Genomic DNA, 16243 nt, shown 5'->3' with positions numbered 1-16243 from the left:
ACATCAATTGTGGAATCCTAATGAAGTGCTCATGTAGTTTTGCTTTGATTTAAAGGATGGAACCTGAATTGATATCTCTGTTCTCTCTCTGATTTGCTTAATCTGATAATATTTGTACCCATGTCTACCTAGAAAACATACGTCCAAATAGTGGGAAATTCTTTTTATCACTTTCCAGTGCTATAAATAGTTGGTGTCTTACTAGAGTTTGCTTATATTGGCAGAAAGTAGATGGTGTAGACAATGAGATCATTTTATTTTGATAGGTGATTCAATGCCACTTTATTCTAATTGGCGACTGAAAGTGATGGAGCATAATCAAGGAGAGCCACTACCCTTCCCACCAGCTGGAGGCTGCTGGTCACCACTGGTGGATTACTTGCCTGAAACGTCATCACCTGGATTACCTCTTCACAGGTGGACCACAGCGTCATTCCTATTTCATACGAGCCAAACCACTGCTTAACACTTCCAGCTTTCTTTACACTATCTGACGACACAGAACACAAGCAACCTTCTTTCTTTTGATACTGCAACAAATTCGATCCGTGCGTTTAGATTTTAAGAAATCTAAAAACTCAGACTTCTCACTGTTTACAATTAATATTATTAAATCTAATTCTGCTGCTGCTGCTGTTTTTCTGGGTGTCTGGCATAGTTACTTGACCTTTCTGGGACCCAGTTACTACATCTGAAAAACACTGTATTACTGTAGGAGGCACTATTATTTTGAATTGAGTTAAGCTGATTTCTACTTAGCAAAAATCACAATAGAACAGTTACTGCACTCTTTCAAAATGTATTAATGTACCAAACATGTACTGAACACCTACTATGTGGCAAGCAGTGTGCTAGGTCTTAGGGTTGAGGGTAAGGAAAATACAGCCCTTGACTTCGAGGAGCCCTTAGCCAGATAGGTTTTTTCTAAAACTATCCCTTAACGGTTTCTTCAGCTGTATTTCTTTTCTTCTTTTTTTCTTGAGAAATTGTATTTTTCCACAAAATACAATATTAAGATCTTCAAGTAATTTGCATAAGATTTCCTCTAGGTTTACTCTAGTGAAACATTAATAATGCTCTTGTTTGTCATAGGTGTAACATAGCTGTGATCCTTTTGACTGATCTGATCATTGATCACAGTGTGAAGGTGGAATGGGGAAGCTACCTCCATCTTCTTCTTCATGCAATTTTTATAGGTAATAAATATTTGGTGCTGGTTCCTTCCTTTTATATTTTTTGTGATAATTGAAAGTCAGTATAGTATGTTTGTTTGTTACAGGTTGCATTTTATTTATTTATTTTTATTTTTTGCTGAGGTATAGTTGATTTACAGTATTTGTTTCAGGTGTACAAATAATGATTCAAATTTTTATAGATTCTGCTCCATTTATAGTTATTATAAAATATCAGCTATATTCCCTGTGCTGTAGAATATGTCCTTGTAATTTATTTATTTTATACACAGTAGTTTGTGTCTCTTACTACCCTACCCCTAGCTTCCCTCCCCCCTTCCCTCTTCCATCTCCCCACTGGTAACCACTAGTTTCTTCTTTATATTGGTTAGTCAGCTTGTTTTGCTATATTCATTACTTTGTTTTAGTTTTTAGATTTCACATATAAGTGATAACATACAGTATTCGTCTTTTTCTGTCTGACTTATTTCACTAGGCATAATACCCTCCAGGTCCTTCCATGTTGCTGCATATGCCATTATTTTATTCTTTTTTATGGCTGAGTCGTATTTCATCGTGTATATGTACCACATTGTCTTTATCCGTTCATCTGTTGATAGACACTTAGGTTGTCTCCATTTCTTGGCTGTTGTGAATAATGCTGCTGTGAACATTGGGGTGCATGTATCTTTTTCTGGTGTGTTTGTTTTCTTTGGATATATATCCTGGAGTGGAATTGCTAGATCCCATGGTAGATCTAATTTTAGTTTTTTGCGGACCCTCCAGACTGTTTTCCATGGTGGGAAAAGGGATATGGTTTCAAGAAAGTTTCTACACATGTCTGTTTCTGTTTTTTTGTACGTTATTTCCATGACACTTTTTACTGGAATTCTTGTGGTCTAGCGGGGAGTTACTCCTGGTCTCTCCTTCAACCACAAGCAAGTCCGTCATGCCCCTTCCTATCCCTGTCGTATAGCCTCTCCCGCTCCATACAAAAACACACACACCCTCCAGCAGGAAATTCTGTAAGTACAGCAAGAGTAAAATGAATTTACCTCTGGGACTGGGAACTTTCAGAGTAAATGGAAAATTGAAATGGATACTGAGTGTTTCCCAAAAGAATTAGATTGTGGACAGTCTGCTTATTACAGCTAAAACTCTGCTGTGCCCTCTGTAACAAACATGTGGGATCCATCACATCAGCAATACTTTTCGTGCTTGTAGGATTGCTCTCCTGAAGCAAGTCAGAATAGCCATCTTCTCCTACGTTTTCCTGATATGTACACATATTATATATGTGTTACTTTCCTTCAGTAAGTAAACCTCTCCTGACCTTCTGCTGTGTTCTAGGCACAAAAGAATGCTTGCCTTTAAGCTCATTTACACCTAGTGTTATGTAACAGAGTAATAGTCCCTAAGAGATTACTCAGTTTTAGACACAAAACACACTGGAAACTTGTCTTGACTCTCCCTAGTCCAATAGGACAATAGGCTATTGTGAAAGTATATACAAACTCTAGGCCAATAAACAACTTGTAGTGTGTTATCTTTCACAAAATATTTTATGTAACTTCTGCTTTTCTTTTTAACATATGACTTTGGTAGCAAGAATACTCACTGTTTCTCTTTGTTGATGATGATTTTCTACAATTCTCTTTAGGGTTTGACCACTGCCACCCTGAGGTGTATGAACATTGTAAACGCCTGCTTCTGCACTTGCTGATAGTAATGGGATCCAGCAGTAACATCCGAACTGTTGCTTCTGTCCTTCTCAGGAACAAGGAGTTTAATGAGCCCAGGGTGCTTACAGTCAAACAAATTGCACACTTAGATTATACTTTCACAGGTATTTGCTTTAAAAGTACAGTTTGAAAGTGGAACCAGACTTCGTTAATTTGGAATCCTGCCTTAGAGAAAGTCAACTAAATTTGAGATGCTAGAGAATATTTTTTAATGTAGTTTTATTATTTTAAGTACCGTTGACATTATTTATTAATTCATAAAAGAAGGAATTAAACTTGCAGTATCTGAATCTCTGTTACCTTTAAGGATCTTTGTCATAAAAATGTTCAGCTCTTAACATGTAAGTTAAAGGTACAATGAAAGAGTGGTTTAATTTGTTCAGCACTGGTTATGAAAAAGATGGTGAACTTGTCTTAGAATCCCCCTACTCTCAAGATCTGACAGATTGACAAAGGAAGACATTTAAAATTTTTTTATTCACTCAGTTATACTGATTGCACTTAAAATGTTATGCATCTTGAAGTCTAGTAAGTTCCAGTTATATATTTTGAATAGCAAGATCCAAATTAATGAGACTTTACTGTAAAATTTATTTCACTGTTGGTGTGAATTTGTTTTACTTTTCAAGTTATATTTTCTTTCTCCCTAATAGCCCTAACTTATTTATTTCATTCATCAGTATTATCAGGTTTATAATAGATGATCTAGAAAATAATTGTTATGAAAAATTGAAATAAAATTATTTTTTTTCCTAATCATATAATGCCAGATACAGGGTTAATACATTTTAAAATTATTTACTTAAAGCCCTGTTATTTACTTTAAAACCCGTAGTTAGTGAGAAAACATTTATTAGTAAACTTATTCGCCTTTTTAAACTGTGATTAAAAGATGAATGGAATAAAGTTTACTGCCTTTTTTGTGTTAAAGCATTTCTATTCAGAATTCCATAGTTTGTTGTTTATTTTTCAGGCTCCTTTTGCCATTTTGTAAATGTGGGTGTTAGTAATAACCTTTAGAATTATTTAACAATCGACATAATTTGGGGGGTGGTGGGATGCATTGGGAGATCGGGATTGACTTATAGACACTAACCTGTATAAAAGAGATAACTAATGAGAACCTGCTGTATAGCAAAAAATAAATTAAAAAAGAAAGATGTTTCCCAGAGGGAAAAAAAATTGACATAATATAAATATTACAAATAGACTTTAAAATTTTCTTTGTATAAGTGAAGTGAAGCAGAAAGCATCGAATCCTTAACATAAGAAATTAAAAATCTTTTCACATTATAGAAATGTGAATGACAACCTGTGTTGAGGAAATATGCCAAAATATTAGGAAACTGCCAATTTCAACTTTGGTCAGCAGATGGCAGTACAGGACAGCATAGTAAATCCAAATCATTAAGTTTTAATAAGAGGCTGTGAAAACAATGTTTGCTCAAAAACTCACTTCTTGTAATGTGGTGCTTGTGAGGCTCCAGTATAACCTCTAAGGGCCCATAGCTCAATTCTTTAAATATTGTGGGGGATTGTTTCACGTCTGGGTATTCACACCCATCGGTCTCTTTCAGCAGGTGTTAGTGATTTTATACCTGATTACCAGCCCTCCCCCATGACCGACTCAGGGCTCAGCTCAAGTTCTACCTCCTCTAGTATCAGCTTAGGAAATAACAGCGCTGCCATTTCACATCTGCACACCACTATCCTCAACGAGGTCGACATCTCAGTAGAGCAGGATGGAAAAGTCAAAACCCTCATGGAGTTCATTACCTCAAGGTAACATTTGCAGCTCCTACCATTCCAGCCACATATCTGTGTTAAGTCGTTGTTTCATTTGTCAGCTTCAGCGAACCCTATTTTTGTTTTCCAAAGTGTCATTGATTTGGAATAGGTAGGTTTTGTATTGTGCACTATTTAGAAAATTTGATGCAGCCAGAGACTTTCTTCTTTTGCTCACACAATTATACCTAAGGAGGGCCTTAATCATGTCTAGATACCAGGTACCCAAAGAGAATACCGTATGATCTGAATATATACTCTGCCCTCATTAGCTACATTAACAGTCAAGCATCAAATATTTATTTATGGCCTACTCTTCTCAAAGCAACTCTAAGAAAGAAGAAACATAGGTGGGGAGAAAGGGGCTAGTATACCACAGCAAGAGCACAATCACAGAGGTGTGAGAAAACAAAGTGTACTTGGAACTGGTGAGTAATCCAGCCTGAGGGTCATGCTGGGGAGTTTCTAGACAGGAAAACTTGGGAGAATTCAAACCAGAGGGCCATCAAGGCCAGGCCAGAGGTTATAAATCTCAATAAAGGAGACATTATCAAAAGTCTTTGAACTGGAAGGGGAGGGTGGAGGACCCAATTAAATAAATATGTTGAGAAAATCAGTCTCATAGCAAAGTGCATGATGAATTAGGGGTGTTAGGAACTCGAGGCAGCGTGACCACAGTTTTTTTTTTTCCTCGGCACTTTGGGCCTGTGATAGTAAGGGGCTTAACCCTGATTAACCAAGCTGGTGAATACAAAGATACTTTAAAGAAAGAATCGACAGGACATTTTTCTGTCCTAAACTTTTCCTGTAGTTTTAGCTTTTAAATTATTGTACTTGCATTACAATCTAAATACAGGCTAGCCTCTACAAATTGTACTGTTTTGACCTGTAATACCTAAGCAGTAACTAGTACTCTTCTCACTTGGCAAAATTCGCCATCTTTTCCTACTAGCTCTGAGAGAAGTTGACTGTAACGATGAAAGACTTTGAAATTATACATAACTTGGATCTTCCTCTACTTGCTCTAGATCATTACATATCCAAATACATAAGTAGTAACCGTAAACTGTGTGACATTGCTGTTTGATTTATTCAACTACTGTCCTTTCTAACTGCAAAAGCACATTTTAGGTGAGTATGAGTAAAACTTAATATAAGTTTAAAAACCGAGGGAATCACATCTGTTCTCTGTTTTCAGAAAAAGAGGGCCCCTTTGGAACCATGAGGACGTTTCTGCCAAGAATCCTAGCATAAAGAGTGCTGAGCAGTTAACTACATTTTTGAAACATGTGGTTTCTGTTTTTAAGCAGTCAAGCTCAGGTATCTTTTAATAAACATTTCAGATAATATTTGCTTCCAAGTAGATCTTTTAATGTGATGTCAAAACTTCTGATAATGTTTAGCAAAACGTTGATGGTTGACACGTCTAAATTCAAAAGTTTTAGACAGGTTTTCTTTTTTAACTTCTTAGTGATAACAGATTCGTTTTGATTGAAGAAAAATTAAGTTGCTACTTAAAAATAAGAATGCTACTTTGACATTCTGGCGTTCTTGGTTTGGTGTATAATGGCATAATAAAATTACAATACAGTTGTTTATCATGAAACAATTATATTGAAGGAACATAGGTAGAGATGACAAACTTTTAAATTATTTTTCTGTACTGGTATGGGCTTCTATGATCTAAAAATTAACACGTTCTGAATATTATAGTAAAATGTGTCTAAAACGATGGTTATCAGCTAGGGGTGATTTTGGTTCTCGGGACATTTTGCAATGTCTGGAGGCATTTTTTGTCACAGTTAGGTGGCGGGTGGGGAGGGGAGCAAGTGGTTACTACTGGTGTCCACCCGGTTAGAGGCTGAGGATGGTGCTGCACAAACACACTGCACGGGACAGCCCTGCCAACGAAGAATTATTGGGCCAAAATGTCAGTAGTGCCGGGGCTGGGAAACCCTGTTCTCAGGGATTACTTCCCTGGGGATTAGAATGAAGAGTCATCTAAAATGCAAATGGCATTTAATGAAAAGCAAAAGCATTGACATAAAATTTTCATGCCTACCCAGTTTGCCAGGTACTGTGCTGGCACTGAGTTTAACCTGGTTATTGGCCTCTGATCATAACCCCTCCATATTTCCTGGAAAACAGGAAGCACTTACTTGTTGCCTTTGTTTTCGCAGAAGGAATTCATTTGGAACATCACCTCAGCGAGGTTGCTCTGCAGACAGCACTTTCTTGTTCTTCTCGACACTATGCCGGGAGGTCCTTTCAGATTTTCAGGGCCCTTAAACAGCCTCTTTCTGCAACCACACTTTCTGATGTTCTCTCCAGACTTGTAGAAACTGTCGGGGATCCAGGCGAAGATGCACAGGTAGTTCATTCAGTTCTTTCAGCAAGTACTGAGCGGCTCCTCGTTGTCAAGGACTTATTGCCAAATGTAAATCATGGCAGGCAGCGCAAGATAATGGTCATATGCACTTATTGATGTCAGATGCTAACATGCAGACAAAGAATTAAAGTCGTGTAATTAATGTTTAATAACATACTAATCAAATTAAATAGTGCCAATCAGAAACAGCTTTATCATACACACCTGGATACTATTCTGAATGACTACAAGGTGAAACAGGAATTTAAAGTTAGATGTAAATTAGAACACTGAATTTCACTTTTTAAGATAAATTAAGTAAATTACTACAATAGAGAACTTATGTAGGTCTGTACAGACTCATGATTTTCACTGACACTGTTTTAGACACTGAGGATACAGTAATGAACAAGATAAAGTTCCTGGCATTCTGGAGCTCACATTTCATTGGGGGAAACAAGCTTTTAATCCACCAATAATGTATAATGCAATTTTACCTAGTGATGAATGCTGTGAAAATAATAAGGTAGAGTAACAGGTTAAAGAATGATGGGGGAGAGGGTTTTTTTTTTTAACATGTGATCCTTTGAGAAGAAGAGTTTTGAACACAACACATGTCTAAATGAAGTGAGCCCTTTGATAGTCTGGGGAAGAGGGCAGAGGGAAATAGGACTAACAAGTACAAAGGCCCTGAGGCAGAAGCAATAGGCTTTTTAAAGGAACATCAAGGGAATTCCCTCATGGTCCAGTGGTTAGGACTCGGCACTTTCACTGCCGGGGCCCAGGGTTCAACACCTGGTCAGGGAACTAAAATCCTGCAAGCTGCATGGCGTAGCCAAAAATAAAAATTAAAAAAATTAAATAAAATAAAGGAACATTAAGCAAACCAGTGTGGCTATAATGTACTGGATGGGGACCTCCACAGGCAGGAGATTGATGAGGTAAGCAGGCCTATATCATGTGAGGCCGAGGAGGTTCTGGTGAGGGTGGGATTTTATTCTGAATTGATGGGAAACCACCCGTTGGTTTTAAAAGGAGGGTAATGGACATGATTTACTTTTTTAAAAACTCACTCTGGAGGCTAGGTGGAGTCTTTAGGAAGGCAGGAGAGGTCAGTTAAGAGGCTATTTGTAAGAGTCCAGGCCGAAATGATGATAGTTTGGATTAAGGGACGCTATGGAGGTAGAGAAAAGAAGTCAGATTTAGGAGATATATATATATTTTTTTCTTTTTTTTGGCTCTGTTGGGTCTCAGTTGCGGTGCGTGGGCCCTTTGCTGTGGCATGTGGGTTTCTCTCCAATTGTAACATGCAGGTTTTCTCTTCTCTAGTTGTGGCGTGCAGGCTCCAGGGCGCGTGGGCTTTGTAGTTTGCAGGACAGAGCTCTCTAGTTGAGGCACACAGGCGTAGTTGCCCCGTGGCACGTGGGATCTTAGTTCCCCAACCAGGGATTGAACCCACCTCCCCTGCTTTGCATGGTGGATTCTTTACCACTGGACTACCAGGGAAGTCGCTAGGATATATTTTTAAAGTAATATTTTCAAGACATTGATGGATTCAATTTAGACGTGAGAGAAAGAAACAAGGATGGCTCCTAGATTTCTGTCCCAAGCAATTTTGGGTGAATTATGTGCTATTATAATCAATTTATACCATTAGTTTGTTGCATTCTCATGCATCAGCAAGACCATGTGGCTCAAGAGTTTAATTATTTTGTAATATTAATGTGGAGTTTGTTCTATTTTAAAATCTCATCAGGAAGTACATTGCGGTTTCTTCTTTCCAGAGCATAATTAATTAAGACCTGCCTTTTTTTCCTAGGGATTTGTGATTGAGCTGCTTCTCACGTTGGAATCTGCAATTGATACTTTGGCTGAAACCATGAAGCATTACGATCTTCTTTCTGCCCTTTCTCAGTAAGAACTAAAAATCCAGGCAGCCGGTATATTTGTATATAGGCCTTCGATAGCTAAATGTGTATAATATTATATTGTTCTAACATCAGTAGTTAGAGCACTACCCCCAAATTCAGACGGATTGCCAGTGGGAAAACGAGCCTTAGACAGTGAGACGTGTAAAAGGTTGCAGGGCTAGTAGGTGGCAGTGCTGTTGCTCTGACAGCCTGGGCAGAGACCTTTCTGCTGTGCTCCTGGGCTTCAGCCTCAGTGACAGGCCCTGTTCCTGCCACATTCAACATGCCTTTGTCCCCCCAGCAGTCCAGGCGTCTCGGGACTCACACCTTCTGCATATTGTTCCTTCTCCCTGGACCAGCCTCTCTTTGAACTCTCTCTTCCTTGCACATCTGAAATTGACTTATCCTTCAAGTCCCATCTGAATATCGGCTCCTAGCTAAGCATTTCTAACTGCCCCAGAGGAATGCTAAGCATTCCATACTTTGGCTTCTCACCATATTTTTAATACTTTTATAACAGCAACTAACAGGCTATAATTTATCCATTTCCATAGACTTTAATATTCCTAGCATTTTGCATACCACTGGCACATGTAGAAAGTATTCTATAATTATTTTTTAATCAATGATAATTAGATGTGAGGGAGAAAGGAGAAATCAAAAATAAATTTTTGAGCTTGGTTCTTTTGGAAAGAATGTGAATCGACAGAAAATAGGGACATCAGGACCTTTTGAGTCTGGGGATGAGAGAAACGAGGCCTGCTTTGGACGTAATATGTACAAACTCCCAGAGCTGAAAGTTACCAGCGATAACTATAACAGAATTCTCGCTTCAAATCAAACCTCATCCAACTCAAAGGAAACGATTGGCCACAGTAGAAAAGATACTGTTGTACATTTTGTTTTAATAGAGAGGAAAGAACTGAAATTGGGTTAAGCGAAGTCAGATATACTTAAAAGTAATTTTTCCGGGGAACAGTTACCATTTCGCAGTGTTTTCAAGGGTACAACTAGTGTAGCAAAAAAAAAGTCATTATGTGTGGATTCATCTTTTTTGTTTGTTTGTTTGTTTTTAAAGAACCTCATACCATGATCCTATAATGGGAAACAAGTATGCAGCTAACAGGAAAAGCACTGGACAACTCAATCTAAGCACAAGTCCTATTAATAGTAGCAGTTATTTGGGATATAACAGTAGTGCAAGAAGTAACTCTTTGAGGTTAAGTTTAATTGGTGACCGAAGAGGTGACCGGCGGCGGAGTAACACACTGGATATAATGGATGGACGGATCAACCATAGCGGTAGCTTAGCGAGGACTCGAAGCCTTTCCTCCCTGAGAGAGAAAGCCATGTATGATGTGCAGCCCACTACTGAGCCCGCCAACTTGATGGCCACCATTTTTTGGATAGCAGCGTCTTTATTAGAATCCGATTATGAATATGAATACCTCCTGGCTCTCAGGCTCCTCAACAAACTGCTGATCCACCTGCCTTTGGATAAATCAGAGAGTCGAGAGAAGATTGAAAACGTACAAAGCAAATTGAAGTGGAATAATTTCCCAGGGCTTCAGCAGCTCTTCCTTAAGGGTTTTACCTCAGTATCTACACAAGAAATGACCGTGCACCTCCTGAGTAAACTCATTGCTGTCTCCAGACACACGTTGGTGGATCCTTCCCAGTTGTCAGGTGATGTGAATAGAATTGCACCAACTCTTTGCTTTTTTAATATAGTGAAATGTAAACTAATCATTTGTTTGGAAATCTACTAATTTCTGCTTTTCCACAAACAGTGATGGTTTTCTTAATATGTGAGATAGCTTAAGTTCTTTGGTAAAAGCAAAAAAAAAAAATTTTTTTTTTTTTTTTAGACAATCAAGTACTCCAGGAAATAAAAAGAAAATGGTTTCTGTGACCCATTAAAAAAACAAACAAAAAAAACCTTCAATTTTTAAAATAATGTGCAATAAAATTGGTTATTGTTTGCTTTTTTTTTTTTTGATAGGCTTTCCTCTTAACATCCTTTGCTTATTGCCTCACTTAATCCAGCATTTTGACAGCCCAACTCAGTTTTGCAAAGAAACAGCTAGTCGAATAGCAAAGGTAAGCAAATGTTATACTGAAAGATAACACTTTAGGGAATTTTCTCTGGAGTTTATCTTAAGGGGGGAAATCTCTTAAAAATCCTTTTCCTGTCACTTCCTATCTAAATTTTTATTCTTTTATGCATTGAAGGAGTGATATAGTAATGATATCAATTTACAGCTGCTCAAATGGCAGTGAATAAAATTATCTGTTTAGAGTAACACTGCTCTGAATCTGAGTCTTTTTCTGCTCTGTTTCCCTACTTCATTCTCTGTCTGTCATTTTCCAAGTCATTCATTTATTTACGACCAGATACGTTCTGAACACTGGATCAGGTGCTGAAAATATAATGATAATCAGAGTAAACAGAATCCTTAGCCCTGTGGGCCTTAGAGTGGCAGTGCAGTCAAGTAAGTAGACCATCACAGTAGAGTCTGGTGACTTTGCAAGAGGACAAAATATTCTAGGGACACATGAAGCAAAAGTCTGCCTGAGGGAAGTCATATCTAAGCTGACTTGAAGGGTGAATAGGAATAACCAAAATAAGATCCCTGGACGAGAAACAAGAGCAGGGCTGAAGGTAGAAGTTTTCCAGGCAAGAGAAATTGCATGTGCGAAGGCCCTGCAGAAGAAGAGAGCATAATATATTTTTTGATTCTGAAAGTTCTTTCTCCCTTTATGTTTGCCTTTTTCCTTTTAACATTCTCTTCATCTTCTCTCTCTGCTCCCTTCATTCTTTTTTCTTCCTCGTTTGACTCTTTCCCTCTGGTCCTACATTTCTTAAACAGGCATGGAGCTATTTTTAAATCGTCTGTGAACATTTGTTTAAAAGCTTTATAGCTTTTAGTCTTAATTGTAAAAGAATATGATTTTGACAGTTTATCTATTCAGTAACTTCCTCTTAAGAACAATAAAGAAACCGCAAATACCTTGCCTTCGGCGTAAACTTAATTCTTAACTAATTTTATTTTATATATTTATTTTTTTGTCGCATTGAGTCTTGGAAAAAAAACTTTTCAGGCTGAAAATACAAACAGTTACAAGAAGGAGTTATAGGAATTTACAATTAATATACATACAACAGGAAATTAGGTGAACTGCAGGGGGCGACTCCATAGTAATATAAGTAAGATAACCTGGCTAAAGCACTGGGAGAAGAATCAGAGAAGTTTGCGACAGAAGGGAGCAAGCAAGTAAAATTCTCCGAAAGAGCTTTTCATGTAAGCAGTTTTTTTCAAACCTGAGATTCAGTTAGCGAGTAGCACAGCAGTATATGGAAAGAGCAAGCTTCTGTCTCTGGGTGCCAGTGGAGTGAAAAAATACTAGCAACCCAATTAATCACATACGCAGGAACAAGAGTAAGAACACTGTTATCATCTTGATAGATAATGTTTAATAAGTGACAAAATATTTAATAAAATTTGCTGTTGAATTTATCCTCATTTAAATTTCTAAACAGATATGGAGAAATTTTTAACCAGTTTAAAAGCATGTATTTAAAAAGAAGATCCATTATTATAGTTAACGGAAATACATCTTAGTTTTGAAAATGGTGGTTTGCACTAAAAAACCCCATAACATGTATTTGCATTAATGAGGTCTAAAAGTGACTTTTAAAATAATTTATTTAAATGACTTTCATTTTAATATTCTAATAACACACCATTAGGAAGATGTAAGCAAAGATTTTACTTTCTTCTACATGAGGGGTAAGAAAGAAAATATAAGGGAAAAAACTATATTGGCTTACTTGGGGATTTTAAGAAAAAAAAAAGCATAAATCCCTTGATAAGGGAAGTAGAAGCATTTGAGATTGGCAGTTGAAGAGTAATTTGCTAAGTGTTGGGTCAGGTGAGAAGCACAGGAAAGTCCCAAATATCTTTTATATTTTTAAGAAATCAAATATATGGCTTTCTGTGAGTCATAAACTGCTGTTAAGTCTGTTTTCTTCCTGTTGAGCAGCACACAAAGGTTCCCTCTGTAGGCTTTCAGCAACCTGCAGGATGTGAACTAAATTGATTCCTTAATTATTCTCTCACTCAAACTGTTGAGAGTAATTTTCTGCCATTATGTGCTTCCTCATTATGCAAATACCACTGTTTCCACTGTTTGTGCCCTTGGAGAGCACAGAATTTCAAAATGAGGCAACACTTAGGACAAATATTGTCCTTTTTAGCTCTTCATTATGGCAAAAATAGTATGCTAGAAAAGTTTGTTATAAAACATACTCTTTTTGGCTTGTATTTTAACCTGGTGGTTCCAAAATTCCAAAATTAAATCTAAGCCGTTTGCTTTACTATAAAATCGCACAGTCTGTATTACAGAGAACTTTCTTCTGTTTCAAAAAATAGGTTTTTAAGAATCATTCTTTCAAAAAGTATTCTTTAAGAATATAAGAATTCTATAGGAATGTCTTATTCTTCAGGAAAAGATGAAAGCAATTTACTTTAAACTATAAAAAATTTTTGCCGAAGAATAACAAGTTGTGAAATTGTGAAGTTACGTGGTTTTTTTAAAATAGTGTGATAAGTTATTTTGTTTTGAAATACAAATAAGAAATATCAACCAACTTTTCTTTTTTCTTCCTGGTGTCTGTCTAATGGGTAAAAGGCTAATGCATGAAAACAACTGCTCTTAATGATTTTACAAAATAACTGTGTTAGTCTTTGCACAGTCTTGCATGCCTTCATATCTTGGGCCTATCCAATGATACCATCCGCACAATGAATCAAAGTAAAAGTCAGTTATAGTCATCTGAAAGTTGAAAATACATATATTTTAAAAGGTAATACTCTACTTTCCTTATCAAATGCTCTAGGCAGTTTGTGAAAATACATACAAAACATCAGTAAGATGGAAGAATACGTGAGGAAAATAAAAAAAGGAAAACTAAAAGAAATTTCAATGAGGCTAGCCTTTCATGATAGGTAAGGATATAAGACTAAGGTGGCCTTTTTTCCAGTCCCTTATGGTTCAGGTATCCTCAGAGGAGGTTAAGGAACATGCTCACCAGTAACTCAGGGAACAGACTTGGACTATGAAGGTACATTTGGTCAGTAAGATCCTCCCAAACATTTGCTGATTCAGATTCTGCAGTACCGTATCATGCGAACTCTGGGAAGTCAGTACACTTTGTAGTAGCCTGTAAATGATTGGCCAAGGACCTTAAGAGCTTTAGGTGATTTCCTAAAGAGCAGTTTGACATCCACTTTGGAGACTGCCATTCATTGGACATGCAGAACTCAAACATTTTATCAGCCCTCCAGTGAAGTCCTTTGACTATATCACACATGTTGAGGCTTCTGCAGTTGACTGCTCTGGTAAAATACGCTGAACAGCTTGAGACTAAATCATTTCTTCTTTGGCACAGCAGCTCCAAACTTCCCTGAGGATTCCCAGGTTGAGCCTGCCTGTTCAGTTATTTGTGTGCTGAACCGTATATAGATTTTACAAAACAAAACTTTTTACAAAGTGATACATAGGGTTTACAAAAACATTTGGGTTTTTACCAAAGACATTTTACGTCAGACTGAAAGAAAACCGTACTATTTAACACCCACAGAAGTGCTTGACATCGTAATCCTCTCCGTATGATCGAAGTCATTCTCTAGGCCTTGTGCTTCTTCCTCTTCTCTTTAACTTCTCTACTGTATTGAAACAAAATGCATTAATTTTTCAACCTAATACCTAAGTTAATTCATTAAAGAAATATATTTACTATAAAATCAAGTTTAAAAATGTCTTTAAGGGAATGAAATTTGTGTTTATTATTTTTTTAAGGTTTGTGCAGAAGAAAAATGCCCCACGCTTATCAATCTGGCTCACATGATGAGTCTGTACAGCACACACACGTATTCCAGAGACTGTTCCAACTGGATCAATGTAGTGTGTCGATACCTGCATGACTCCTTCTCAGATACTACATTTAGTCTTGTGACTTATCTTGCAGAGGTAAATTCACCCCCCAACAAAGGGATTTTGAAAATTTTTTGTGGCAAAATTTTCAAGTAAATTTACTTCTAGAAGCAGCACTGAAAGTTTAACCTTCAAATTTTCTTTGAGAGTAAATATAGATAAGATTTTTTCTTAAAGAAAAGTACAGGTAATATCTTTCAAGTAATGAGGAAGTTTTTATAAAGGTTTTTTTTTTTCCCCATTTTCAATGTCTGTTTCTTTATTCACTGTCCTTAAGTAATATAAACTCAAAATGATGTAAACCTCAACTTTACTTAAAATAGAAAATGGGTTTTTGAGTGTATTTTCTCACTCACTGTCCTTAAGTGACATAAAACTCAGAATAATATAAACCTCACCTTTATTTCAAAAGGAAAATGGGGTTTTTTTCGTGGTCTGATCCTAGGGAATGGTTATCTTTTTTGTTTTTACAAAACCAGCTCTTGGCTTTGAAATCCTTTCTAGAATAATAATATAGCATGCAAAGTCATTTCTGCTGGGCAAGTTAATTTTGATGATATATTTGCTTCCTAATCTAGAATATGATTTTGGGGGGAGTAAATAGAATTTTAAAATCTAGTCCTAGAACAGCATGAAAAGTTAATACAGTTGACCTTGAACAACACAGGGGTTAAGGGTGCCAAGCCTCCACACAGTCAAGTCCTCATATAACTTACAGTCAGCCCTCCACATCCATGATTCAACCAACTGTGAATCGTAACGCTGTAGTATTTACTATTGAAAAAAATCCACAGATAAGTGGACCCATGCAGTTCAAACCTGTTATTCAAGGGTCGACTGTATTTATTTGTTGAAGAAGTAACTTCATGCCTAGAAAAGTAAATTATTGAGTAGAGAGCCACAAGGAGACCCTCAAAAGGAAGAAACTCCTAGTCACTAAAAATGTTTGTCAGTGATATCTTCCTTTTCAGAACGTTGACCTTTAGAAATTAAACCTAACACACTGTACAAATTACTCATAACTCAATAAACATTCTAAGTATAGCCCATAGCACTGTTTAACTTAGCTAAGTCACTGATGGTGACCATCATAAAGTGCTCAGGACTGGTGTGAATTTTTAAGGTGTTGGTTTGGATGGGTTTACTCGCATCGACTTTAAGTGAGCCGACAGCGTGAGCCCTCCACCAGATAGCTTCCTAACCTGAATGAATGTGCATCGCTACGTTATCTTATACCTTTAGGATAAGAGCCAGCATAAAGCCAGACCT

The 16243-nt window shown here is 37.0% G+C and overlaps 1 protein-coding gene across 10 annotated transcripts in view; it reads left to right on the top strand.

Moving 5' to 3' along the window:
• The window catches only part of FRYL (FRY like transcription coactivator), a 242165-nt gene that overhangs the window by 186695 nt on the left and 39227 nt on the right, over positions 1-16243 (top strand). For 8 of the 10 annotated variants that reach the window (XR_009052491.1, XM_057725528.1, XM_057725527.1 and 5 more), the window contains 10 exons: positions 267-417; positions 1093-1196; positions 2833-3018; positions 4492-4696; positions 5898-6019; positions 6880-7070; positions 8887-8981; positions 10056-10663; positions 10980-11077; positions 14840-15010. Coding sequence is in view for 9 of the 10 variants with exons in the window: in XM_057725528.1 (XP_057581511.1) it covers positions 267-417; positions 1093-1196; positions 2833-3018; positions 4492-4696; positions 5898-6019; positions 6880-7070; positions 8887-8981; positions 10056-10663; positions 10980-11077; positions 14840-15010 (1931 nt within the window). In the remaining variant the exon portion in view is untranslated. The remainder of the gene's footprint in view (positions 1-266; positions 418-1092; positions 1197-2832; positions 3019-4491; positions 4697-5897; positions 6020-6879; positions 7071-8886; positions 8982-10055; positions 10664-10979; positions 11078-14839; positions 15011-16243) is intronic. The other 2 variants (XM_057725531.1, XM_057725525.1) reach the window with 1 other exon arrangement.

This window comes from Hippopotamus amphibius, chromosome 3 (assembly GCF_030028045.1).
Source record: "Hippopotamus amphibius kiboko isolate mHipAmp2 chromosome 3, mHipAmp2.hap2, whole genome shotgun sequence".
Lineage (NCBI taxonomy): Eukaryota > Metazoa > Chordata > Mammalia > Artiodactyla > Hippopotamidae > Hippopotamus > Hippopotamus amphibius.
This window is presented reverse-complemented; position numbering and strand designations above follow the sequence as displayed.